At 37.7% G+C, this 27,706-nt stretch overlaps 1 protein-coding gene across 1 annotated transcript in view; it reads left to right on the forward strand.

Annotated features, from left to right (window-relative positions):
* Positions 1–27,706, forward strand: part of LOC150085683 (heat shock 70 kDa protein 12A-like) — a 228,723-nt gene that overhangs the window by 116,621 nt on the left and 84,396 nt on the right. The window contains exon 4 of the mRNA XM_090374189.1: positions 3,988–4,163. Within this exon, the coding sequence (XP_090230315.1) occupies positions 3,988–4,163 (176 nt within the window). The remainder of the gene's footprint in view (positions 1–3,987; positions 4,164–27,706) is intronic.

Raw genomic sequence — 27,706 nt, forward strand, 5'->3', positions numbered from 1 at the left:
AAAAAAAAAAAAAAACCACTTCCACTTCACCCCTCTGTTCGTTCAAAATACCTGTCCAGCTGAGCCTTAAACTTATTTAGGCTATCAACCTCCACCACAAGGGATGGAAGTCTGTTCCACCAACCAACCACCCGCTGGCTAAAGGCAAATTTCCGCACGTCTATCCTACATCTGTCTTTCCTCAATTTGAATTTATGCCCTCTCAGGTGATTTTTCTGAGCTAGAGGAAGAATCCCATCAGCATTGAGCATGCTTAAACCATTCAAGGCTTTATACACCTCTATCAGATCACCTCGCTGGTGCCTAGTCTCCAGACACTGTAATTTGCAAAACTTAAGCCTTTCTTCGTAAGAGCACCCCTTTGTTCCATTCACTAATCTTGTTGCCCTTCTCTGTACTCGTTCCAGCAGCTCTACATCCTTCTTGAAATGAGGCCTCCAGACCTGTATACAGTACTCTAGGTGTGGCCTGACCATCACCTTATACAATGGAATAATCACCTCCTTATCCCTGCTGGAAAAATTCCTGTATATCATTGACAATACTCCATGAGCTACTCTTGCAGCCCGTCTGCACTGCTCAGAGAACTTCATATCTGCCTGCACAACCACCCCCAGGTCCCTTTCATTCTCTACCACTGTCAGTGTAGTACCACAGAGTTGATACGTTGCTCTGGGGTTGCTGTTTCCCATATGTAGTACTTTACATTTGTCAATGTTAAACTTCATTTGCCACCTCTCCGCCCATCTGCTCAACCTTTCCAGATCCTGGTGCAGCAGCATAGTGTCAGTAGTGTCCTTGACAACCCTGCCAACCTTCGTATCGTCTGCAAACTTGGACATTAAGCTTGATATACCATCATCAATATCATTTATAAATACAGAAAACAATAAAGGACCCAATACCGAACCCTGAGGGACTTCACTAATAACATTAGTCCACGATGAGCAGTGTCCATTGATTACCACTCTGTCTTCTCCCCCTCAACCACCCCTTTATCCATAGCAGCAATTTGCCTCCAATGCCACACTGCTCCAATTTGTGCAGCAGTCTTCCATGTGCAACAGTATCAAAAGCCTTTCTAAGATCCAAGTATATAATATCAAAGTTATTCCCTGCATCCAGTTCTTTTGTGACTGCGTCATAGTATCCAATCAAATTGGTCAGGCAAGACTTCCCCTTAACAAAACCATGCTGTATCTGAGCTATAACTGAAGTCTTGTCTCGATGATCCTGCAGTGCTTCTTTAACCAGTGCCTCCATTAATTTTCCTGGAACAGAAGTTAAACTCACAGGTCTATAATTACTTGTGTCAGCCTTTGATCCTCCTTTGTGAATTGGGGTCACATTTGCACATCTCCAGTCCATAGGTACTTCCCCTGAGTCCAAGGAAGCTCTCATAATTATGGCTAAGGGTTTGCTTACTTCCGTTGCTGCCTCCTTTAATATAACTGGATAAATTCCATCCACCCAGGTTCCTTTCTTGTGTTTATCTTCAACAATTTCTCCTCCACTTTACTCTCAGTTATTACAAGATTCTCTAGCTTACTGCCAGAGTTGAATACACCTCTGGCATTCCCCTTGCTGAATAACTCCTCATGTGTGAATGTCGATGCAAAATATTCATTTAGTTTGTTAGCTACCTGAGCAGGATCATCAACAGTTGACCCATCGATATCAAGTGGACCAATCTGATTCATCCCCTTCCTTCTAGAGTTTACATAAGTAAAGAACTCTTTGCTGTTTTTCTTCGCATCCTTTGCCAAGGATTTCTCGTAATCTGCCTTCGCCTGCCTAACCTCCTTTGTAACTTGGTTACAGATCAACTTGTGTCTATCATAGGCTTCTGTGTCACGTGTTAATTTGTATGTATCCCATGCATTTTTCTTCTCTGCCATATGCCTCATTAGTTCATCTGACATCCATTTAGGCCTAAACCTTGAACAATATTTCTTAGTTGGTATGTAAAGCCTAGTAGCTTCCAAGATAAGTTCTTTGAATGCTTCTCATTTTGAATTTGCTGTTGGTATCATCATCAGTTGATCCCACTGTATAGAATTTAAATACTGTCTCAGTCCACCGTAGTCGCCTTTACGAAAGCAATACCCCTTCCCTTTACCCCTAATGGTAGTTACCTCTTTGAGTAAATCTCACTTCAGAACACTGTGATCACTGCCACCTAGTGGTTCATTTATCTGGAGATTCTTAATGCATGAAGAATCACTACTGATAATCAAATCAAGAGTATTACTCCCTCTAGTTGCCTCCCGAACATGCTGATTTAGAAAACAATCATCCAATAAATCCACAAAAGCCTTGCTAGTGTGTGAGTGACCAGCCCCCAAATTCCAGTCAATATCTGGGAAATTAAAATCCCCCATTATAAGACTCTCTGATTTACTGGCCCACTCTATTTCTTTGTACAGTTTCTTATTATACTCATCAGAGTCATTAGGCCTATAGCACACTCCTACTCTCAATTTTGATCTCCCAATGCTTATGTCACACCAAACTGACTCAACACTGCACTGTCCAGCAATGTCGACTGGCTTCACTTCCTTGGATTTTATGTGTTTCTTAACTAATAGCATAACCCCTCCTCCCTTCCTATCCTGTCTATCCTTTCTGTAGACATTGTACTCCCCAAATTCCAGTTCAGCATTCCTTATATCTGTGTGACACCATGTCTCTGAAATCCTAACAATATCTGCCTTTGATGTTTTGAGCAATACCTCAAATTCATCAAATTTATTTATTAGACTCCTAGCATTGGTGTACACGCAAGTATACATGCATCTGCTCTTCCTCTTAGCCACCCTAACACAACCCATGTGTTTACTTGTACCCCAATGATTCCCAGCAGTCTCTGAAATATCCTGCATCTTATTTTCCAGGCTGCTGCTCATTCCAATAGAAGCAGTGCAAGAATCACTTTCTCCTCTGCCAGTGGCTACTGTTAATCTATTAGTCCTTGTATCCCCCCAATCTAGCAGTTTTCCGACCCTCCTAACACTGCCTCGATAGCATCAGCAAACATTCTTGCACCTTTTCTATTTAAGTGTATCCCATCCCTGTAGAAGCAGTCTCTCCTGTTAACAAGTACAGACCAGGCTGAAAAAAATTGTACCCCTTGAGCCTTGCACAATCTTTCCAGGGCCGAATTGATCGACAGGGCTCTCATCATAATTAATCTTTATTCTAATTTATTTGTATGGTTATATTTCAAGCATCATGTAGAGGAATATGTTTTTTGCTGCCTCTGATGTATGCTGTACCCCTTTTTATTTTTATTATGAAATATTCTGTTTCCAACTATTTTAAACGTTATTCAAATATGTATAATTATATATATATATGTGTGTGTGTGTGTGTGTGTGTGTGTGTGTGTGTGTGTGTGTGTGTGTGTGTGTGTGTGTGTGTGTGTGTGTGTGTGTGTATATATATAACATTAAATAAAATGTAGGGTGAAAATAAAATTAAGTTAAATACATGCAGCATGTTTTGGCTGTATGCTGTAAAGCAGACATCAGTGGCATTTATGCTGCCACTGATGTCTGCTTTACTATCTTTATTTTTTATTTTCATGTTATTTTACATTTATTTTTGATGCCTATTCTTCGATTTGGATATAATTTGAATTTATATATATACATGCACCTGTTCGTGTATTGAACAGGTGCATGTATATAGTTCAAAATTGGATTAATCCAATTCAATTTGTATAGTTCCAATTACTTGCTCCATGCTGGTCTAGGCATAGATGTTCGCTTATCAATTTCATGTTTGTGGTAGGCCCAATTGTCTGCCTAATTCCCGTGAGCATAAATAAATAAATAAATAAATAAAAAAAAGAAAAGAAGTGCAGAAACAGTGTCACCTCACGTTCCATCTGCACTATTGATAACTAGTAACATTGATAATTGGCAATTCTGATCTTATTTTATCATTTTAGTTATTTTAAATTAGCTTTCATTCCCTTGTATATAGGAGGTGATCCAGGTGTAATTAATCAAAAGACTCCAACCACCTTATTGCTAATGCCTGATGGAGAGTTTCACTCATTTGGATATGCTGCTAGGGACAGTTACCATGATTTAGACCAGGAAGAAGCTAAGAATTGGATGTTTTTTGACAAGTTCAAAATGACACTACACAAAGCAGAGGTAGGGAATTTTCCGATGCATTTTTGGTAATGTCTTGATTGAAATTAAAATCAAACATTCATTAATTTTAATTTACATTTCAATTAGTTATAACTAATATTAATTAAATTTAGTGCAACTGAAGGAAAGCATTTCATTTAAACATTACATTTTACTATATATTTTATTTAATTAGCTTATTAAATTATTCAGAATGATTTTTCTGAATAGCTATGTTAAAATGCATCATTTTAACATAGCTATCTACCAAAGTAGTTGAATTAATTAATTGGCATCATTTTGGTTGTATCTCATATTGTGAATGCCTTCACAATGAGTTGCCATGGTATTGTACTACCTCAAATAAATAACACTTCACCAGTGGAGAAGACTATTGTTATTTATTCTCGGCGGATACTACCACCCAGACGGCACCGTTTCAAAGCTTGTTGGCTTCTCTTCGGTGGGTGGGCAGGTACCCTGGTGTTGCAATAGTGACAACTCAGTTATGACGTATAACTTCACAATATGAGAGATGCCTGATGGTGTGTAGTGATATAGACTAGAAAGTATTTAAGTGCAAGGACCTCATGCTACGAGGTAGAATGACTAACATGTAGGTTAGTGCAAATGCATCATTTTAACATAGCTATCTACCAAAGTAGTTGAATTGATTAATTAAATTAATCAATTCAACTACTTAAATTAATTAATTAATTAATTGGCATCGTTTTGGTTGTATCTTATATTGTGAATGCCTTTACAACGAGTTGCAATGGTATTGTACTACCTCGAATAAATAACACTTCACCAGTGGAGAAGACTATTGTTAGAAGCCAACAAGCTTTGAAACGGTGCCGTCTGGGTGGTGGTATCCGCCGAGAATAAAAAACAATAGTCTTCTCCACTGGTGAAGTGTTATTTATTCGAGGTAGTACAATACCATGGCAACTCGTTGTGAAGGCATTCACAATATGAGATACAACCAAAACGATGCCATTTAATTAATTAATTCAACTACTTTGGTAGATAGCTATGTTAAAATTATATTTCTACCCATGTACAACACTGATAAATGCAATGTACTATAAAGTACGTTGCATTTATCAGTGTTGTACATGGGTAGCAGCAATCCTATATACTGAAATCAAGTTAGTGGAAAATGAAAAAGACCTGGGGGTTATTGTACAGTACAACAACGATGCTAATTAATTTAATTAATTAATTCAACTACTTTTTGGTAGATAGCTATGTTAAAATGATGCATTTGCACTAACCTACATGTTAAATGATTTATTTAATTGAGAATGATATTGTCAGTTGGTATACAGTCTTCAAAAACCTTGGAAGTAGTGAGAAGATAACATGTGGCCATATTTGGTCTCAGAGTTTTGAGAAGAAGAGAATAAAACTTACTTGGAACACAATCTGTGAACAATAGGACCATGAAAGATTTTTAAATTTTTGTGTGCAGGAAATGTAATAAAAATGAAAAAAAAAACTACAAGATAATTTATTACTTAATTTCTCTTATGCATTTGGTGGAACAAGATAAGAGAAGCAGCCATGTGCAGTTGTTAACTTTTGCAGCAAAATTTCATCCATAGAACAGAACTTCTCCAGGAGCATAAATCATTTTGCAGGTGTAATTAATTAAAAGACCCCAACCACCTTATTGCTAATACCTGATGGAGAATTTCATTCGTGCTGAAATATCATACTAACAAGTGTTACTGAATATGTTAAATGATTTTAATATTAATTTAATGTTCACTTAGAAGTTAGGCTCTATTAGTGTTAAAATGGATTAACCTTCATTTTTTTTATATTATTTTTTACTTATACATGTATTTTAAAATATAAATTGATGTGAAAATAGTAAAAGATGATAAAGATAGGGAAGATGATGCTTAAATATGAACTTTAAAATATAAACTATGCTGTAAAGATGTAAATTCCAGTATGGCATTTGGAGCAAGTTATGGATAAAGGGATGGTTGAGTAGCAGGAGACAGACAATGGTTATTAATGAGTTCTACTCTTCATGGACTAATATTATGAACAGAGTCTCTCAGGGTTTTGTTTGGTCCCTTATGTTTTCAATATTTATTCATGATATTGATATAAACATATGTTAAATGCCTAAGTTTGCTGGTGATGTGAAAGGTGGCGGGGTGGTTAATGACAAGGATCAGGGTATGCTACTGTAAAAAGATTAGATAAATTAGGCAGATAGACTGAGTAATGGCAACTGAGATTTAAATTCAAAGTACTAACAACACTGATAAATGCAAAGTACTATAAAGTTTTTTCATTTATCAGTTTGTACATTTAACAACACTGATAAATGCAAAGTACTATAAAGTTTTTTCATTTATCAATTTGTACATTGGTAGCAGCAATCCTAGATACTGAAATCAAGTTACTAGAAAAAGAAAAAGGCCTGAGGGTAATTGTACAGTACATGAAGTTTGTGCAGATCAGTGCAGATAGGCTGCTAAGATGGCTCATGAAGTTCTGTCAGTGATATTTACAGGAATTCTGCTGGTGGGATGGCAAGATTTGATTATCCTGTTGTATAAGGCATTGGTGAAGCTACATTTTGAATACTGTGTACAGCTCTGGAAGCTTCATTTTAGGAGGATGGGGATTTGTTGGAACAAGTGAAAAGAACAAGATTAGTCAGAGCACAAAACAGGTATCCTTATGAAGAAAGATGTGAGTTCTGGGAAGCAGCAATCTGCAAAGAGACTTGATTAAAGTTTTTAATGCTTTAAATGGGTTGAGTAAATCAAATACTGATGACATTAATGCTTTTTGTTAAATTAAATAAAGGAGCATAAATTTAAATTGTAAAAAAGGATGGTTGCAGGATAATATCCAGAAATTTGCCTTCAGCCCGAGAATAATTGATTGTTAGAATAGGCTGCCATCTAATGTTGTGGAAGTAGTAGTTTTAATGAATTTAAAGAAGGATTAGACAAATTCTTAAATGGGGTGGGTAAATGATGTCAGGTGGTTTTTTTTGGTTGATGCCATATAAGCTTGCTTCCTGGCATCATATTGCTAGTAGCAAATTGCATTTCAAAAAAAATTCACTGATGTTTTTTCAGAAAAGGATGTTTCTGAATCATTTTCTAATGCTGATTTCAAAAATGGTTTCCATATGTTTTCATCACATCAGGTTTCTTCAAAAATCATGAAACAAAATTTGATTTTCCACAAATTTTAGTTTATGTTGGCAGAATCTGTACACCTAAATTACAACAAAATGCTACTTTTACCAGACTTTTATATATAAATGCATGTTAAAAACACTATTAAAAAGGACAGTGTGTTAAAAAGTCCACTAAACACTCACCTCTCATTTTAAAAACTGATCTATGATGGGTCAAATTTTTGTTTCTTTGATTTTCTTCCAGATTCTTCTACTTTACAGTCCCTCTTCACCCTCCATCAATGGTCAGCCCATCATGTTGACATTCCAGCACCTCATTTCCATGTCTTTAATGTCTTTGTGAAACCTTGGCGACATGAGCACTGCGAAAGCAAAAATAAGAGTAGGAGTGTGTTATAGGCCTAATGACTCGAATGAGTCCAATGAACAATTGTACAGAGAAATAGAGTGGGCTAGTAAATCGGAATGTCTTATAATGGGGGATTTTAACTTCCCAGATACTGACTGGAACTTGTGGGTTGGTCACTTACACACTAGTCAGACTTTTGTGGATTTATTGGATGATTGTTTTCTGCAGCAGCATGTTCGAGAGGCAACCAGAGAAAGTAATACTCTTGATCTGGTTATCAGCAGTGATCATTCGTGTATTAAGAATTTGCAGATAAAGGAACCACTAGGTGGCAGTGATCACAATGTACTGATGTGGGATTTACTTAAAGATTTGGCGCCTCCGTAGCCAGGTGGGAAGGAGCAGCAGTGTGTAGCTAGCACACGCTTCTTGATTAGACTGGGATTCGAGCCTGTCACCACCAAATACGGAGGATGCGGAAAGGTCAGAGAATGACCACCGCATATCCCGGAGCAATATGGCCTTAGTTGCTAATGCTCCTAAAAACCAAATAACAAATAACTTAAAGATTTAATTACCACCAGGGGGTAAAGGAAAGGGGTTTTGCTTCCGTAAAGGTGAGTACAGTGGTCTTCGACAGTTTTTAAATTCTGTACAGTGGGATCAACTGACGATGTTACCAACAGTAAATTCTAAGTGGGAAGCATTCAAGGAATTAATCGTGGATGCTACTAAAAGTTTCATACCTATTAAGAAATATTGTTCAAAGTTTAGGCCTAAATGGTTATCTAATGAACTAATGAGAGTCGTAACAGAGAAGAAAAATGCATGGGATGCATATAAATTTTCACGCGACTCAGAAGCCTATGGCATATAAGCTAGTCTGTAATAAGGTCACAAAGGAGATTAGGCAGGCGAAGGCAGATTACGAGAAATCCTTGGCAAAAGATGCTAAGAAAAACAGTAAGGATTTCTTTACTTATATAAACTCTAAAAGGAAGGGGCTGAATCTGATTGGTCCACTTGACATCGATGGTTTGAGTGTTGATGATCGTGCTCAGATAGCAAACAAACTGAATGAGTATTTTGCATCTACATTCACACATGAGGAATTATTAAGGTTTGAAAATGGCAGAAGGTTATCAAATTATAGCAGGATACTTAATGATTTTGTAATAACTGAAAGCAAAGTGGAAGAGAAATTGTTGAAGTTAAACATAAGAAAAGCACCTGGGGTGGATGGGATCTATCCAGTTATATTAAAGGAGGTGGCAAAGCAACTAAGCAAACCCTTAGCCATAATTATGAGAGCATCCTTGGATTCAGGGGAGGTTCCCACGGACTGTTCCGGGGAAAAAAAATGGAGTCACTGGTTAAAGATGCATTGCAGGATCATCTAGACAAGACTGCAGCAATAATTCAGACACAGCATGGGTTTGTTAAGGGAAAGTCTTGTCTGACAAATTTGATAGGATATTATGATGTGGTTACAAAGGAACTGGATGCAAAAAATAATTTTGATATCATATATTTGGATTTCAGGAAAGCTTTTGACACTGTTGCGCATGGAAGACTATTGTACAAATTGGAGCAGAATGGTATTAAGGGTAAGTTGCTACAATGGATAAAAGGATGGTTAAGTTGGAGAAGACAAGAGGGTGGTAATCAATGGGTGCTGCTCTTCGTGGACTAATGTTATTAGTGGAATCCCACAGGGTTCGGTGTTAGGTCCACTGTTGTTTTGTATATTTATCAATGATATTGATGAAGGTATATCAGGCTTAATGTCGAAGTTTGCAGATGATACAAAGTTGGCAGGCTTGTTAATGACAGTAATGGCAGTGTGCTACTGCAACAGGATATAGATAATTTGGGCAGATGGGCTAAGAAGTGGCAACTGAAGTTTAACCTTGACAAATGCAAAGTACTGCATATGGGTAGAAGTAACCCCAGAGAAACGTACCAACTGTGTGGTACTACGCTTAAGGTGGTAGAAAATGAAAAAGACCTGGGTGTAATTGTGCAGTCAGATATATGAAGTTTTCTGAGCAATGCAGACTGGCTGCCAGGGCAGGTCATGGGGTTTTGTCAATGATATATAGGAATTTTGCTAGCAGGGAGAAGGAGGTGATTGTCCCTCTGTATAAGGCAATGGTCAGGCCACGCCTTGAGTACTGCATACAGGTCTGGAGGCCTCATTTTAGGAAGATGTAGATTTACTTGAGCGTGTACGGAGAAGGGCAACAAGATTGGTAAGGGGAATGAAGGGATCCTCTTACCAAAAGAGGCTTAAGTTCTGCAAATTGCAGTGGCTGGAGACTAGGCACCTGCGCGGTGATCTGATTGAGGTGTATAAGGCCTTGAATGAGTTGAGCACGCTGAATTCTGATGGGATCCTTCCACTTGTTCAGATTACGAACCTAAGTACATTGTTTAAGCAAAAGTATCAACAGCAACAGTATCAAAAGCTTTCCTGAAATCCAAGTACAAATACTGTACTTGGATTTCAAATACTGTACTGTAATCCAAATACTGTACTGTAATCCAAATACTGTACTTGGATTTCAGGAAAGCTTTTGATACTGTTGCACATGGAAGACTGCTGTACAAATTCGAGAAGTATGGCATTAAGGGTAAGTTGCTACAATGGATAAATGGATAATGGATGGTTGAGTGGGAGATGGCAGAGAGTGGTAATCAATGGCACTGCTCTTCGTGCCGACCAGGCTAGCCAGGTGGGTAAGGTGCCTGCCTGGCAACCCAAAAGGTCGTGGGTTCGAATCCCGCCTCGGGCTTGGATCAAAGTACTGCAAAAATCCTTGGGAGGTGCACTATGGCCACAGAAGCCGATGCGCCAACAACTACCAAAAAAAAAAAAAAAAAAAAACTGCTCTTTGTGGACAAATGTTGTTAGTGGAGTTCCCCAGGGTTTGGTGTTGGCCACATTGTTGTTTTGTATATTTATCAATGATATTGATGAAGGTATATCAGGTTTAATGTCCAAGTTTGCAGATGATACAAAGGTTGTTAGGATTGTTAAAGACAGTAAAGACAGTATGCTACTCCAACTGGATCTAGATAAGTTGGGAAAATGGGGTGAGAAGTGGCAACTGAAGTTTAACATTGACAAATGCATGTCTGATGTACTTACAATATTGTTTCCAATAACTATTGGAGCAGCAGTGTGCGGCACACGCTTCTTGATTAGACCGGGGTTCGAGCCCATGCCCACCAAACACGGAGGATGTGGAAAGGTCAGGAAATGACCACCACATATACCCGGAGCAATATGGCCTTAGTTGCTAATGCTCCTAAAAAAAAAACAAAAACAAAAACAAAAAAAAAAAATAAACAAAAACTATTCCCTTGCCTTTGATGTAATTGTTTTTTTGTCTGCTTTGAGAGCCTTCAGCATTTCTGTTCTTCTAGATCAGTGATTCCAAAGTGGGTGGTTGTGCTCCCCTAGGGGGTGTCACAGCCTTTCAGGGGGGGGGGACATTGGTTATTGTTATTGTTTGTTATTTTAGTTTTTAGGAGCGTTAGCAACTAAGGCCATATTGCTCCGGGGATATGCGGTGGTCATTCCCTGACCTTTCCGCATTCTCCGTATTTGGTGGTCATGGGCTCGAACCCCGGTCTAATCAAGAAGCGTGTGCTACGCACTGCTGCTCCTGCCCACCTGGCTACGGAGGCACCTAGGGGGGGGGGACATTGGTGTGGCTACAAACTTTAGGAGGGCATTTGTGTTCATTAGGGGGCATTGGCGTGGCTACAAACTTTAAGGGGACGTTTGTGTTCATTAGGGGCATTGACATTTGGTAGTCTGATGCAATGCGACAGTTTAAGCATTTAAGTTTAATTTTATTTAATATGCAAATCGTGGTTAAGGCTATTACTATCCAAGTATACTCCAGATATTGTAAAGTTAACCAAAACTCATTAAACTGAAGGATCACACTAGTATTTTATAATAAATCTCATTATTACTTTTCTATAACTATGTATGTATATTAATAAATCATACTAAGAATTCAATGTGTAATAACCACCTAAGGGCAATAAAAAGGCACAATGAAAATAATCAGTAATAATCATTGAAAATATACCTTTTATACATTACTCATATTTTAAGGGAAGAATAGGAAGCATTGACATATACTTAATCTGAGAGGGCATTGGGCAGAAAAAGATTTTGTAAGGGGGCATTGGGTCGTAATGCTGTTCTAGATTGAGGTTTGAGCATGTATTTAAAATTGAAATCATGAAAAATTATCTAAAATTAAAATTGAAATGCAAGGTTTTTTTTAATGAAAACCCCAAACACAAAAGGTAACAAAACCTATTGTAGTTAGTACCATGCATGGGTTGAAGGAGATTTTGGGGGGTGGAGTGGCAAAAAAACTTTGGTCTGGAGACTATAACCGTGGGTTTGAACAAGATAAGCATAATGCCAATCATCGAATCCAGTAGAAGCTAAAGCTGTAGTTGAGGTAGTTTGGTTAGAGAAAAGTTTTCACACAAAACAGTACACTTTTCCTTTTTTGGGAGAATACACTAGCCATTCTCGAGGGTAGGTTTCTCCATTTACTTTGGTGGAATAGAATAAATTCTTTGAGCAGAACTGGGCTTGGTTTTTGTATGTTTGCTTCGAATTGGTAAAAGGTCCATCCCAGTGATGACATTCCAATGGACCTTTCTCAATCCAGAATATTTCCTCGTTATTCAATCTGCTCCATAAACCTACGTCGTTGTCTCTGAAACCAGTAGTAGCTGAACAGTTGCTATTTTTGTGTCTGCAATGCTAGGGATTTTGCTGAGATCATTTGCTTTGTTTTTTCCAAATCTTTAAGAAGGTAATGAGCTTGAACTGCTTCTTTTGGTGTAACTATCTCATGACATGTTCATTCAGCACCTTGTGTTAATTCTTTGGCTGTAGGTCCTGTCACTTCACTGTCACTTTCTACAGAAGTTTCTGTATTTGTAGTGGTAGTTACTGACAACAATTCTCTTTGAAGTTCTTGGGAGGCTGTGTTCTGTATATAAACTGGTTCTTCGGTCTGCTCAGTGTAGTCTATTTGATTTTTTTCTGTTTGTAAACACGAATGTTCTGTACCCGAGGGATAATGTAGGGCTGTTTCTGCCTGTACAAAGCCATATGACGTGATTGGCTTTAAACACTCGAGTATTTCCTTCTGTTCTTTTTGTCGCTTTCGCTTGCTAGCACCACTTCATATCGCTTACTCATTATTATTTTCACAAAGAAGTCAAAATTAAATATTATTGTGATTCACAATGATATAAAAGAATCCTTACTTGTTCTCAAAACGTACACTATAATAATAGACAGTGATCTGAACACATATTGCTTCATAGCTGACTTTATCATTTGATTCTGAGTAGCTTTAAAGCCTCCGCAAACTTTACTAAACAGTAAGTATGCACTTGTGTAACTGTTATACAGTCATAGACTCATACGTCTTGTGTTTAATGTTACTAAGCAACTGGGTCTCGACAGTAAAATCAAGGATTCTAGGGTGAGTGCGTTCGGCACTCCCATCAATGTGTCCTGAATTTTGGATTTGTGATTACACATTATTTTGGCCTAGGTATGCCCCTGATTTTTATCGTTACAAATGAAATACAATTAATGGTAAATTAAAAAAAATTTTTTTTTGGTAGGAGGCCGATGCCCCCTTGATTATGAGGCCCCGGACTGCAGCCCACTCAGCCCATATGTAAATCTATCACCACCTGTATGTCAATGTATGTGATGCAAGAAAGCAAGCTTATGTAGCATCAGCCAAAAAAAAACTCATTTCACACATCCATTCCCTTCTCTGTACACGTTCAAGCAACTCTACATCCTTCCTAAAATGAGGCTTCCAGACCTGTATGTAGTACTCAAGACATGGCCTGACCATTGCCTTATACAAAGGGATAATCACCTCCTTTTCCCTACTATATCATTGACAATACCCCATGAACTGCTCTGACCACCTGTCTGTATTGCTCAGAAAACTTCATATCTGACTGCACAATTACTCCCAGGTTTTTTTCATTTTCTGTCATCCTAAGTATATGGGGTTACTTCTACCTATATACTTTGCATTTGTTAATATTAAATTTCAGTTGCCACTTCTTGGCCCATCTGCCCAACTTTTATAGATCCTTTTCCATTAGCACACTGCCATTATTGTCATTAACAACCTTGCCAACCTCAGTATTATCTGCAAACTTGGATATTAAGCCTGATTTACCTTTATCGATATCATTGATAAATATACAAAACAACAGTGGGCCCAACGCCGAAACCTGGGAGGGGGGCCCTCCACTAATAGCATTAGTCCACAAAGAGCAACTTCCATCAATTACCACTCTCTGTCTTCTCCCACTCAATCACCCTTCTATACATTGTAGCAACTTGCCCTTAATACCATACTACAATTTGTGCAGTAGTCTTCCATGTGCAAAACAATATCAAAAGCTATGACGAAATCCAAGTATGATATCAAAAAAATTTTTTCCATCCAGTTCCTTTGTAACCACATCATAGTATCCAATCAAATTTGTAAGACAAGACTTTCCCTTAAAAAACCCATGCTGTGCCTGAATTATTACTGCAGTCTTGTCTGGATGATCCTACAGTGCTTCTTCAACCAGTGACTCCATTATTTTTCCCGAAACAGAAGTTAAACTAACAGGTCTGTAATTACCTGGTCCAAGGATACTCTGATAATTATGACTAAGGGTTTGCTTACTTTATCTGCCCCCCCTCCTTTAATATAACTGGATAGATCCCTTCCACCCCAGGTGCCTTTCTTAAAGGCACCTTGGGGTGGATTAAGCTCCCTGTTAGAGTTTAATAAGCTTCTGTCCTCCACTTCCCTACATAATTCCTCATGTGTGAATGTAGATGCAAAATACTCATTCAGTTTGTCAGCTATCTGAGCAGGATCATCTACAGTCGAACCATCGATATCAAGTTGGCCTATCTCATTCATCCCTTCCTTCTAGAGATTATATAAGTAAAGAAGTCCTTGCTGTTTTTCTTAGCATCCTTTGCCAATGATTTCTACTAATCTGCCTTCACTTGCCTAACTTCCTTTTTTGACTTGATTACAGACTAGCTCATATCTACCATAGGCTTCTGCATTGCCTGATAATTTATATGCATCCCATCCATTTTTTTTTTCTGCCACAAGTCTCATTAGTTCATTTGACCTCCAGTTGGGCCTAAACCTTGAACAGTATTTCTTAATCAGTATGAAAAGCCTAGTAGGTTCCATGATTAATTCCTTGAATGCTTCCCATTTAGAATTTGCTGTTGGTAACATCATCAGTTGGTCCCACTGTGCAGTATTTAAAACTGAGACCACTGTAGTCACCTTTATGAAAGCAAAAACCCTTCCATTTACCCCCTGATGTCAGGGCCAGATTTAAAAATAAGCTAGACAAGCTACAGCTTAGGACCTCACATTAGAAGGGGCCTCCGGTGTCAGTATAGAAAAATAAATAATTTATAAATAATGAACATCAGTATACAAAAAAAATTAAAATTATTGTTTTTATTATAGACGTTTTGCTTTTCTGCTTTTCCTTTTAAAAAACAATTTATCGCATTGTACTCTTGGTTGTTTTTACAATGCCTGACTATTTTTGGAATAAAATTACGATGTGCCAATGGTAAGTGTCAAATCGGAGATTGTTTACTGACTTATAGGGGAAAGTGGAGCAAAACTGTGTAGCTAATCTTTTGTCAGACAGTTTGCTTTCACTATTACAGCAGCATTATTTGATGAAATAATTATCTTTATTTAAATTGTGAGGCGAGTTAGAGACATATTTTATGTAACATAATTTATAGATAAAAATAATCATCTATCGACGATAATAAAATAATCAATTTAATAATCTAAATAACTCACATAATGCCATTTGCAATATTGTAATAGAATAATTAGTATTTACTAAAATTTCAAAATTTTCGTTTTTACATTTTTATATTTTATCTGAAATACGTTTTGCTTAGGATTAAAAGTGAAGAGGAGTTTTGCAAGTGGGTATCAAAAGAGAAAAAATAAGAAGTTATTAAGAGGCTCATTTATCTAGTTTACCAAAGTTGACATTTATTTTAAACACCATTGATATCAATGGACCTATCTCATTCATCCCTTCCTTCCAGAGTTTATATTTGGCACCTCCGTAGCCAGGTGGGCAGGAGCAGCAGTGCATAGCACACACTTCTTGATTAGACCAGGGTTCGAGCCCATGACCACCAAATACGGAGGTGTGGAAAGGTCAGGGAATGACCACCGCATATCGCCGGAGCAATATGGCCTTAGTTGCTAATCCTCCTAAAAACCAAATAATAACAACAACAACCAGAGTTTATGTAAGTAAAGAAGTCTTTGTTGTTATCGACACAAATAAACAAATATTCATCTGTTGAGGATTGAACTGTTGTATCAATACTAACTATTCCTACAGATATTTCTAGTGCAATTACATCTAATCCTGATATTTCAGACCATAAAACAGAAACTATTCCTATAGATATTTTTAAGGCAACTACATTCGATCCTGATATTTCAGACTACGATACAGAAAAGAATCAACAAACCAACTATAGAAAATACACTGATGTGGGTCTATGGAGTACTTTAACTAAGGATGATATCTTGTTTTGGTTTCAAAAAAGACCTGTTGACTGTCAACACTGGAAGGATTCATTTGAAAAATCAAAAGAGATATTTAAAAATCAAGTAAGGTATAGCTCCCAAGGACTCTTTTACTCCACAAAAATTAATGGCGAAAAGTACAGTGGAGATTGGCTAGTATATTCTCCATCAACTGGATGTGTCTACGTTTTGTATGCAATCATTTTTCAAATTCACGTTGTGCTTTAGCCAACGATGGCTTTAAAGATTGGCAAAACTCCATTTTATTTAAACAACACAAGAAACAACTGATCATAGAGCAGCTCTGTTCACATATTTATCAAGAAAAACCAGATCCACTTTAGATTCAAAATTAGATGAACAAATTCTAAAAGAACAAAAATATTGGAGGCAGGTGCTTCAACATATTGTTTCAGTTGTTTACTTTGGCAGAACGAGGATTGCTATTTTGAGGTGATGATGAGCAATTTAATTCATCTCAAAATGGAAATTCTCTGAGATTATTAGAATTAATTGCTCAATTTGATCCTTTTCTTACTAATTACATTGGTCATTATGGGAATTCTGGGTCTGGAAAGCCATCATATTTATCTAAAACATAGGTTCCCAAAGTGGGCAGTACTGCCCCCCCCCCCCCAGTGGGCGCTGAAGCCTTCTAGGGGGGCGATAGTGGGTTCAGAAGCAATTGGGGGGCGTTCAGGCGGTCTAGGGGTCGGTGGCTCCTTATCCGTATTTTTATCTCCTCAGGGTCCAGTGGACCCAGTTCAAAGGTCAACTAATAAATTCTATAATTTTTACTCTATGGACACAGATGAAATTCACTATAGGTGAAACCAGAACTGTTTTCTTCGATTTTCCCACTTCAATTTTCCAACCCTTCTATTGAATTTCACGCAAATGACAAAAATGTGATATCGTGTGTATTTTTTAGGCCTTTTTCTGTTGTTTTTCTAAACCCACCCTAATTAGCCTAGGGCCTTTGAAACGCGACAACACGAGCTACTGTGAATTGACATAAGAAGCAATAAAGTGAAACAGTAGCAACAAATGTTTTTGAAAGGCGTACATTTTTGCTGTTTAGGAATAAGTTTCATTACAATCATCAGTCGAAAGTGTGATAGATAAGTGGAGTCATACAAAGTGTAAATTAAATCTTTTATTTTGTGAATATTGTTGCAAATTTTATTACTTCATTATGTCTGAATCTAAAAAGAAATGTCGACAGTACAGTATTGAATATTTGAAATACGGCTTTATTCAGTCTCCTACGAACCAATTATTACCTGCGTGCTTGATTTGCCAAAAAGTATTTTCAAATGAAGCAATGAAGCCTTCTAGGCTACAAGAGCATTTGACTAAAATGCATGCTGACAAAAAGGATAAAGATTTGTCCTATTTTCAAGTACTAGAAGAAAAATATTTTAAACGTCCAACTATATCAAAACTTTTTGCATCGTCCACTAAACAAGATAATGCCGGATTACAAGCTTCTTATAATATTTCATTATTAATCGCAAAAGCTGGAAAACCACACACAGTTGATGAGGAATTAATCTTGCCAGCAGTAAAAGAAGTAATAAACACTGTACTTCATAAGCCAGCATCAGATATCATCAGGAAAATTCCTTTGAGCAATAATTCAGTGCAAAGAAGAATCGATGAAATGGCTGAAGACTTTGAAAAATCATTATGTGATTATTTGAAGACATGCCAATTTTTCAACTCTCCCAAATAATGAAGCACTACTCTTATCATACGTACGATTCATAAAAGAAGAAAAAGTTTGTCAAGAATTATTATTTGCTAAAAATTTGGAAGCGGATACAAAAGGAGAATCTATATTTAATACCATGAATAAGTTTTTTTCAAGAGAAAGACATTCCTATTCATAATATTTTGTCTTCTGCTACTGATGGTGCTCCAGCAATGACAGGGTGCCACAAGGGTTTCATAGTGCATTTGAAACAAGTAGTACCAAATGTACTCACTATACATTGTGTTCTTCATCGTCAACATTTGGTTGCGAAGAATTTAAGTGAACGCTTGCATATGTCACTCTATTACGTTATTAGAGCAGTCAACAAAAATTAAAGCAATTCATTGAGTGACAGATTGTTTAGCCAACTTTGTAGTGAAAATGATGAACATTTCAATCGTTTGCTACTTCACACAGAAGTTCGTTGGCTTTCAAAAGGTATTTGTCTGAATCGATTTTACAATTTGTTTGATTCAGTACTAGAGTTTCTAGAAAACAGAGACGACGGATTGCGGGCCGACCTGATTACATCCAAAAATGACATCGCTTATTTGATAGACCTCTATAAAATATTTAATGAAGTCAATCTACAATTACAAGGTGATGAATGGAATTTAATTAAAACAAAAAAAACGTTATTGTTGCTTTTGTGGGGAAACTTCTTCTGTTCAAGCGGAATCTAGGCCGAGGGGAATATAGCCACTTTTCAAATTTATCAGCAGTGTCTCTCAAAAAGGAAGATTTACTTACATACTGCCAACACTTGGAGGTTCTCCATGCTGATTTTAATGAGCGATTCAAGGATATTCTAAACATGAATATACCAAATTGGGTTCTAGATCCTTTCTCACATGTAAACACAGCAGGATCAGCAAATTTAGAAGAGCAACTCATATAACTCACAACAAATGAAGAACTAAAAATAAAATTCAAAAGCGGATACCAATAGTTCTGGCTTCAGAAATCAGTACCGACAATGTACTCTGGATTATGGGAAATAGTGCAGAAATTTTTAATTGCATTTCCATATTCTTATTTGGCTGAGCATGGGTTTAGTGCTGTAGCGAATTTACTATCTAAGAAAAGGAACCGATTGCATATAACTGAGCGTGGCCATTTATGACTGTTTTTAACGAAAGTTGAACCCGATATTAACAAACTTAAAAATGCATCAGGCTTATCCTTCACATTAATTTGTTATTTTTTCTTTGTATTTTCACTTTGTAAGCTTGAAATAAACAATTTTCTAATACATTTGATGGTGTTTTAATTATTACAATAAGATTCTTACTAATGTAATACAATCTCCTAAAATGTATTCCGAATTTTCATATTTAAACCATTGTATGAAACTTCACATTAATTTGTTATATTTGCTTTGTATTTTTACTTTATAAGTTCGAAATAAACAATTTTGTAATATATTTGATGATGTTTTAATTATTACAATAAGATTCTTACTAATGCATTTGCATTAGTAAGAATTAAGAGATTACTAATGCATTTGAATTAGTAATCTCTTAATATGTATTCCGAATTTTCATATTTAAACCATTGTATGAAATTGTGCATAATGTTATTCGAGCATACACTTTACAATCTTTACATATGGGCTATGTTTCATCAAAATCGGAATAGCAATAACTGTGTTCAAGATGAAGCACATATTGGCCACTACCTTTTCAATAATTTAACGGCATAAGCAGTAATGTATCATTAGTTGCTATTTACGTCGAAAATATCAAACGGCTTGAACGCGGAAAACTGTTATAATGGGGGGGGGGATTACAAAATTTATGTCTTGCAAAGTGGGCGGTGGCCTGAAAAAGTTTGGGAACCTATGATCTAAAACAACATGCTATGAAATTATTGATTTAACGGCTAAAAAAGTAAGAAAATATATTTTTGAAGGTTTAAAAGAAGCTGGTTATTTTAGTTTGCCTGTCGATTCTATGCCTCATCTGTCGCATATTGATCAATTAACTGTTATTGTAAGATATCTATGTCCACACAATGGTCATCCCATTGAACATTTTTAACATTCATTTCAATTTTAACATTCAAACCCATTCTGGAGAAAATTTACCCAATTTAATATTGATTATATTATAAATGAATGTAACATTGATTTTAGAAAGTGTAGAGGACAGTCCTATGATAACATGGCTGGCTGGCTATTGTGTCTGGGAAATGTAAGGGTATGCAGCAAAAAAAAAAGTTTAGAAAAAATAAATATGTCATATGTATATTCCCTGCACCAAACGTTTGTTAAATTTGGTCGGCTGCACTGCAGTTGATTGTTGCGTATATGCAGTAAATTTCTTTTCAGTTGCAACATAATTGCAACAAATATATTCATTTTTCTCTGCTTTGAAAAACGATGATGGTCTATTATAAAATTGGTTTTGGGATCCAAATATGAAGTTCCAAAACTTTTCCTGACGCTAGGTGGTAAGCACATATTTAAACTACAAGAGCAATTATGAATAATTATGATTCAATTATCGATGCTTTAATTAAATTTCAGGATGATGAATACAAAAATGGCAAAACCAAAAGAGAAGCCTCTGTTATTCACAAAAAAATGGAAGAACTTGAATTTATGTTTAAGCTTGTATTATGGAATTATATTTTGGAACAGTTTTACAAGACCAGCAAAATATTACAAGACTGTCAAACATCATTAAGTACATATTCAAAACTGTATGCATATTTATCAGATTTCATAAAAGAAACCAGAAATAGTTTTGATGAATTTGAACAAAATACAAAATAAAAATTACCAGATAATATAGATTATAAGAGTGCAAAAAAAAAGAAGACGATCTAGAAAAGTACAGATTGATGATGGAAATGCATCTGATATTGATGATCTTTCTGCAAGAGATAAATTTAGGACAAAATATTTTATTCCTATCATGGATTCTTTAGAAAGTAATTTACAAAGAAGAGCTGAAGAGGCCACGAGTGCCAAGTGATAGGGACCAAGCGATTTTTCGTAAGTGACATATAGAGTGATCTTTACAAGTGAGCCGATCGGGCTAGCCGGGTGGGTAAAGTGCCTGCCTGCAACCCAAAGGTCGCGGGTTTGAATCCCACCTTGGGCTTGGATCAGAGTACTGCAAAAACCTTGGGAGGTGCATTATGGCCACAGAAGCCGATGCGCCAACAACCAAAAAAAAAAAAAAAAAAAAACAAGTGATTTCGTTCTGTTTTATTTCTAGTGCCATTCTCATCCTCAGTTCACTGTAAGTGGTTCTGTCCTTAACAGATTTAAGTAAGAACCCAGGAAGGAAAACCACCTTTCTTTTCTTAGTACATTTATTTTCTTTACTAACAAACTAACTCTCCAGCCGCTTGGTCACTAGGTGGCACTGCTCCTGCCTCCCCATGGCAGGGCCGGTAACCTGGGTGGAAAAGCTAATCCCCCAGAGTGAAAAGGAGCCAACATGGATAAAGAAAATTATCCGTCACTAGAGCCACAGATTGGTATAACAGAAGCTCAAATACCACAGATTGGTATAACTCGGATCAAGGAAATGTGCAAAATAAGCTCTGAAAAAAAGACAACCAACAACCAGAGTATCCAACGTTTCTAATAATTCATTCCTTAAGTAGTCAATCAGTGAGCAAACTCTCCCCATTCATGATACAGAGATTTCTAGAAAATGCTGCTGGATCGCCTAAAATGGTCAAAAGATTACAATCGGGAGATTTACTTGTCGAAACGACACAGTCCAAACACTCAAAATTGTTGTTAAAGGTTACAACATTTAGGGGAATCCCTGTGTAAAATCTCACCCCCACACAACCCTAAATAATTCTAAAGGTGTTATTTCTGAGTGGGATGTGTTGAACGTAACGGAAGAGGAGCTTGTGAAAGAACTTCAAGATCAAAAGATCATTCAAGCTAAGAGAATTCTGACCTGTAGGATGGCAATCTCATTCCAACACGCAGCATAATACTCACTTTTAATACTCCAAACTTGCCAAATACTGTTAAAGCTGGTTATTTAAATTGTCATATCTGACCCTATATTCCAAACCAAATACGCTGTTATAAGTGCCAAAAATTCGGACACTCTCAGACATGTTGAGGAAACAATGTATGCCCAAAATATGGTTCCCAAGAACACGCTCAAACAGATTGTACTGCAGCATCTCCAGTTTGCTCATATTGCAAGGGGGATCATCCTGCTTATTCGAAAAGACTGTGATTTATGGAAGCTTGGGAAAAAAATACAAAAATATAAAGTCGAACATAAAGTGACTTATCAAGAAGCCAGAAAACAAATAGTGAAAGATAATCCAGCACATACATATGCTAATATTATAAAGTAATATCGCACAGTTGCAACTCAAACCAATGACTCAATTCCACCTAACAAATCGCTTTCTGAATGGGCTAGATTTCTGCTTTCAGTTCCTCAGTCATCTGTGAAGCAAAGCAATAAAGATCAGACATGTAATACTCCCATTTCCATCCCCTCTACTAGTGGCATCAAGCCCCAAAGTGAGACCAGGGTTTCAAAATCTGAATCCTCTGCTAAGAACCAAACTAATATAGCAGTAATGGACATAATGACACAATGCAAGAAGAACCTATATTAGAAATTTATGTTGAAGAAGATATGGACACTGGATGTCCTAACTTTCCAAAAAAAGATCGCCATAAGGCTACTGCCTCTAAAAAGCAACCAGATCACCCTACTACTACTAAGACTAAATAATGCAGTACATTTTACAGTGGAATTGTCGAGGACTACGTACAAATACAGACCAGCCCTATGACCTAATATGAGATCTTAATCCTGCAGGTATTTGCTTACAGGAAACTTTTTTTAACTGCAAAAGTGACACCTTCTATAAAAAAAATATACTTTGTACAGACGTGACAGGACTACAGCAACTGCAGCGCATGGAGGTGTAGTGGTTTTAGTATCCGTTAATACTTTTTTTTTTAATACTCCATCTAGGCAAATCCCCTTGCAAACTAACCTAGAAGTTGTTGCTGTACGCATAGAACTTGGAATAATTTTATCACTTGTTTCTATTTATCTTCCGCCTAATCAAACATTTATACTCAAAGAATTTGATGATCTCCTTGCCCAGATACCACCTCCTATTTGTTTGATGGGTGACTTTAACGGACACCAGCCTTTGTGGGGAAGTCTTCATAATGATAAAATAGACCAGCTAATAGAAACATTACTGGACACACAATCTAACTTTGCTGAACACAGGTGCTCATACTCATGTGCATTTTCCCACAGGTAATACTTCTGCTATAGATCTATCTATCTGCTCCCCTGCTCTGTACCCAGGTACACATTGGGCAGTATTGGAAAATCCACATAATAGTGATCATCTCCCAATTACTTGCAAATTTCAAACTATCTCTAACTATCCGTAAATTCGTAGAAGGTGGAAATTGTCAAAGGCAAACTGGATAACATTCTCCTTAAGTACCACATTAGATAAACACTACATACAGAATCAATCAATAGCATTAGCATTAGCATTGCATTAGTAGAGGCATTTGATGCAAGAAAGCAAGCTTATGCAGCATCAGCCAAAAAAAAAAAAAAAAAAAAAAAACCACTTCCACTTCACCCCTCTGTTCGTTCAAAATACCTGTCCAGCTGAGCCTTAAACTTATTTAGGCTATCAACCTCCACCACAAGGGATGGAAGTCTGTTCCACCAACCAACCACCCGCTGGCTAAAGACAAATTTCCGCACGTCTATCCTACATCTGTCTTTCCTCAATTTGAATTTATGCCCTCTCAGGTGATTATTCTGAGCTAGAGGAAGAATCCCATCAGCATTGAGCATGCTTAAACCATTCAAGGCTTTATACACCTCTATCAGATCACCTCGCTGGTGCCTAGTCTCCAGACACTGTAATTTGCAAAACTTAAGCCTTTCTTCGTAAGAGCACCCCTTTGTTCCATTCACTAATCTTGTTGCCCTTCTCTGTACTCGTTCCAGCAGCTCTACATCCTTCTTGAAATGAGGCCTCCAGACCTGTATACAGTACTCTAGGTGTGGCCTGACCATCGCCTTATACAATGGAATAATCACCTCCTTATCCCTGCTGGAAAAATTCCTGTATATCATTGACAATACTCCTTGAGCTACTCTTGCAGCCCGTCTGCACTGCTCAGAGAACTTCATATCTGCCTGCACAACCACCTCCAAGTCCCTTTCATTCTCTACCACTGTCAGTGTTGTACCACAGAGTTGATACGTTGCTCTGGGGTTGCTGTTTCCCATGTGTAGTACTTTACATTTGTCAATGTTAAACTTCATTTGCCACCTCTCAGCCCATCTGCTCAACCTTTCCAGATCCTGTTGCAGCAGCATAGTGTCAGTAGTGTCCTTGACAACCCTGCCAACCTTTGTATCGTCTGCAAACTTGGACATTAATCCCGATATACCATCATCAATATCATTTATAAATACAGAAAACAATAATGGACCCAACACTGAGCCCTGAGGGACTCCACTAATAACATCAGTGCACGATGAGCAGTGTCCATTGATTACCACTCTCTGTCTTCTCCCCCTCAACCACCCCTTTATCCATAGCAGCAATTTGCCTCCAATGTCACACTGCTCCAATTTGTGTAGCAGTCTTCCATGTGCAACAGTATCAAAAGCCTTTCTAAGATCCAAGTATATAATATCAAAGTTATTCCCTTCATCCAGTTCTTTTGTGACTGCATCATAGTATCCAATCAAGTTGGTCAGGCAAGACTTCCCCTTAACAAAACCATGCTGTGTCTGAGCTATAACTGAAGTCTTGTCTAAATGATCCTGCAGTGCGTCTTTAACCAGTGCCTCCATTAATTTTCCTGGAACAGAAGTTAAGCTCACAGGTCTATAATTACTTGTGTCAGCCTTTGATCCTCCTTTGTGAATTGGGGTCACATTTGCACATTTCCAGTCTATGGGTACCTCCCCTGAGTCCAAGGAAGCTCTCATAATTATGGCTAAGGGTTTGCTTACTTCCTTTGCTGCCTCCTTTAATATAACTGGATAGATCCCATCCACCCCGGGTGCCTTTCTTGTGTTTATCTTCAACAGTTTCTCCTCCACTTTACTCCCAGTTATTTCAAGATTCTGTAACTTACTGCTAGAGTTGAATACACCTCTGGCATTCCCCTCGCTGAATAACTCCTCATGTGTGAATGTCGATGCAAAATATTCATTTAGTTTGTTAGCCACCTGAGCAGGATCATCAACACTTGACCCATCAATATCAAGTGGACCAATCTGATTCATCCCTTTCCTTCTAGAGTTTACATAAGTAAAGAACTCTTTGCTGTTTTTCTTTGCCTCCCTTGCCAAGGATTTCTCGTAATCTGACTTCGCCTGCCTAACCTCCTTTGTAACTTGGTTGCATATCAACTTGTATCTATCATAGGCTTCTGTGTCATGTGTTAATTTGTAAGTATCCCATGCATTTTTCTTCTCTGCCATATGCCTCATTAGTTCATCTGACATCCATTTTGACCTAAACCTTGAACAATATTTCTTAGTTGGTATGTAAAGCCTAGTAGCTTCCAAGATAAGTTCTTTGAATGCTTCCCATTTTGAATTTGCTGTTGGTAACATCATCAGTTGGTCCCACTGTATAGAATTTAAATACTGTCTCAGTCCATCGTAGTCGCCTTTATGGAAGCAATAACCCTTCCCTTTACCCCTAATGGTAGTTACCTCTTTGAGTAAATCCCACTTCAGCACACTGTGATCACTGCCACCTAGTGGTTCATTTATCTGCAGATTCTTAATGCATGAAGAATCACTGCTGATAATCAAATCAAGAGTATTACTCCCTCTAGTTGTCTCCCGAACATGCTGATGTAGAAAACAATCATCCAATAAATCCACAAACGCCCTGCTAGTGTGTGAGTATCCAGCCCCCAAATTCCAGTCAATATCTGGGAAATTAAAATCTCCCATTATAAGACACTCTGATTTACTGGCCCACTCTATTTCCCTGTACAGTTCCTTATTATACTCATCAGAGTCATTAGGCCTATAGCACACTCCTACTCTCAATTTTGATCTCCCAATGTTTATGTCACACCAAACTGACTCCACACTGCACTGTCCAGCGATATCGACTGGCTTCACTTCCTTGGTTTTTATGTGTTTCTTAACTAATAGCATAACCCGTCCCCCCTTCCTATCCTGTCTATCCTTTCTGTAGACGTTGTACTCCCCAAATTGCAGTTCCGCATCCCTTATATCTGTGTGACACCACGTCTCTGATATCCCAACAATATCTGCCTTCGATGTTTTGAGCAATACCTCAAATTCATCAAATTTATTTACTAAACTCCTAGCATTGGTGTACACGCAAGTATACCTGCACCTGTTTCTATTCTTAGCTACCCTAACACAACCCATGTGTTTACTTGTACCACAATGGCTCCCAGCAGTCTCTGAAATACCATGCATCTTGTTTTTCAGGCTTCTGCTCATTCTAATAGAAGCAGTGCAAGAATCTCTTTCACCTCTGCCAGTGGCTACTGTCAATCTATTGGTCTTTGTCTCCCCCCAAGCTAACAGTTTTCCGACCCACCTAACACTGCCTCGATAGCATCAGCAAATATTCTTGCACCCTTTCTATTTAAGTGTATCCCATCCCTGTAGAAGCAATCTCTCCTGTTAACAAGTACAGTCCAGGCTGAAAAAAATTCTACCCCTTGAGCCTTGCACAATCTTTCCAGGGCCGAATTGATCGACAAGGCTCTCATCATATACTCCCTCCTATCGTGTCTGGGCAGAATTGCAGACACTTTCAAATTCAACCCTAATTCTCGGCTTTTGTTCAACAGTGACCTGTACTTGTTAAGTAATTCTGCCGGTCTCCTACTCTTAATATTATTAGTGCCAACGTGTACAATTATATCACCTTTTGTGCCCTTAAAAGATGATATTCGCTCTACAACGTCATCAACCTTTGCTCCTGGCAGACATACCCTGGTCCTGTTCCACCTATCTTTTTTACAAAGCATGTTCCCCGTTTCCCTGACAATAGAGTCACCAACAACTACTAGTTCCTTCGGGACCAGCGCATTCTGCCTTGGGGGTTGTCTCTGTGTCACGCGATGCCCAAGTGCAAGCTCTGGCGTTGATGTGGGCAGCTGAGAGCTTGATGGGCCCCTCAATTTAGTTTCTTCGAGGGCATCCACCCTGTCCTTCAAGCTCTCATATAGGCCCAAAAGAACGCCGAGTTGTTGCCTGATATCGATACACTCCTTGCATCGCGCACACACAAAGACATCCCCCTTGGCAGTATCATGTCCCGTACCCGATTGCTCTGCAAACATCAAGCAAACAGTGCATTTTATAAGGCTGTGAGTCAGAGGACAACTGCCCCCCTCAGTTCTGCTCTGAGCCACAGCACTTCCATTAGCTTGAGCCTTTTGCTTTGCTGCTCTGGTCTGAGTCATGATTCTATTAATTTATTAATTAATTATGTTATGTTATTAATTATATTACGTTTGTAATCTAAGTCGTTATATGTATTTATTTAAACGTACAATTTAACTGCTAACGAAGTTCAACTAACGCTATCTAGTACGGTATA

The sequence above is a fragment of the Mastigoproctus giganteus genome, chromosome 5 (assembly GCF_048544385.1).
Source record: "Mastigoproctus giganteus isolate SK-2022 chromosome 5, ASM4854438v1, whole genome shotgun sequence".
Classification (NCBI taxonomy): Eukaryota; Metazoa; Arthropoda; class Arachnida; order Uropygi; family Thelyphonidae; genus Mastigoproctus; species Mastigoproctus giganteus.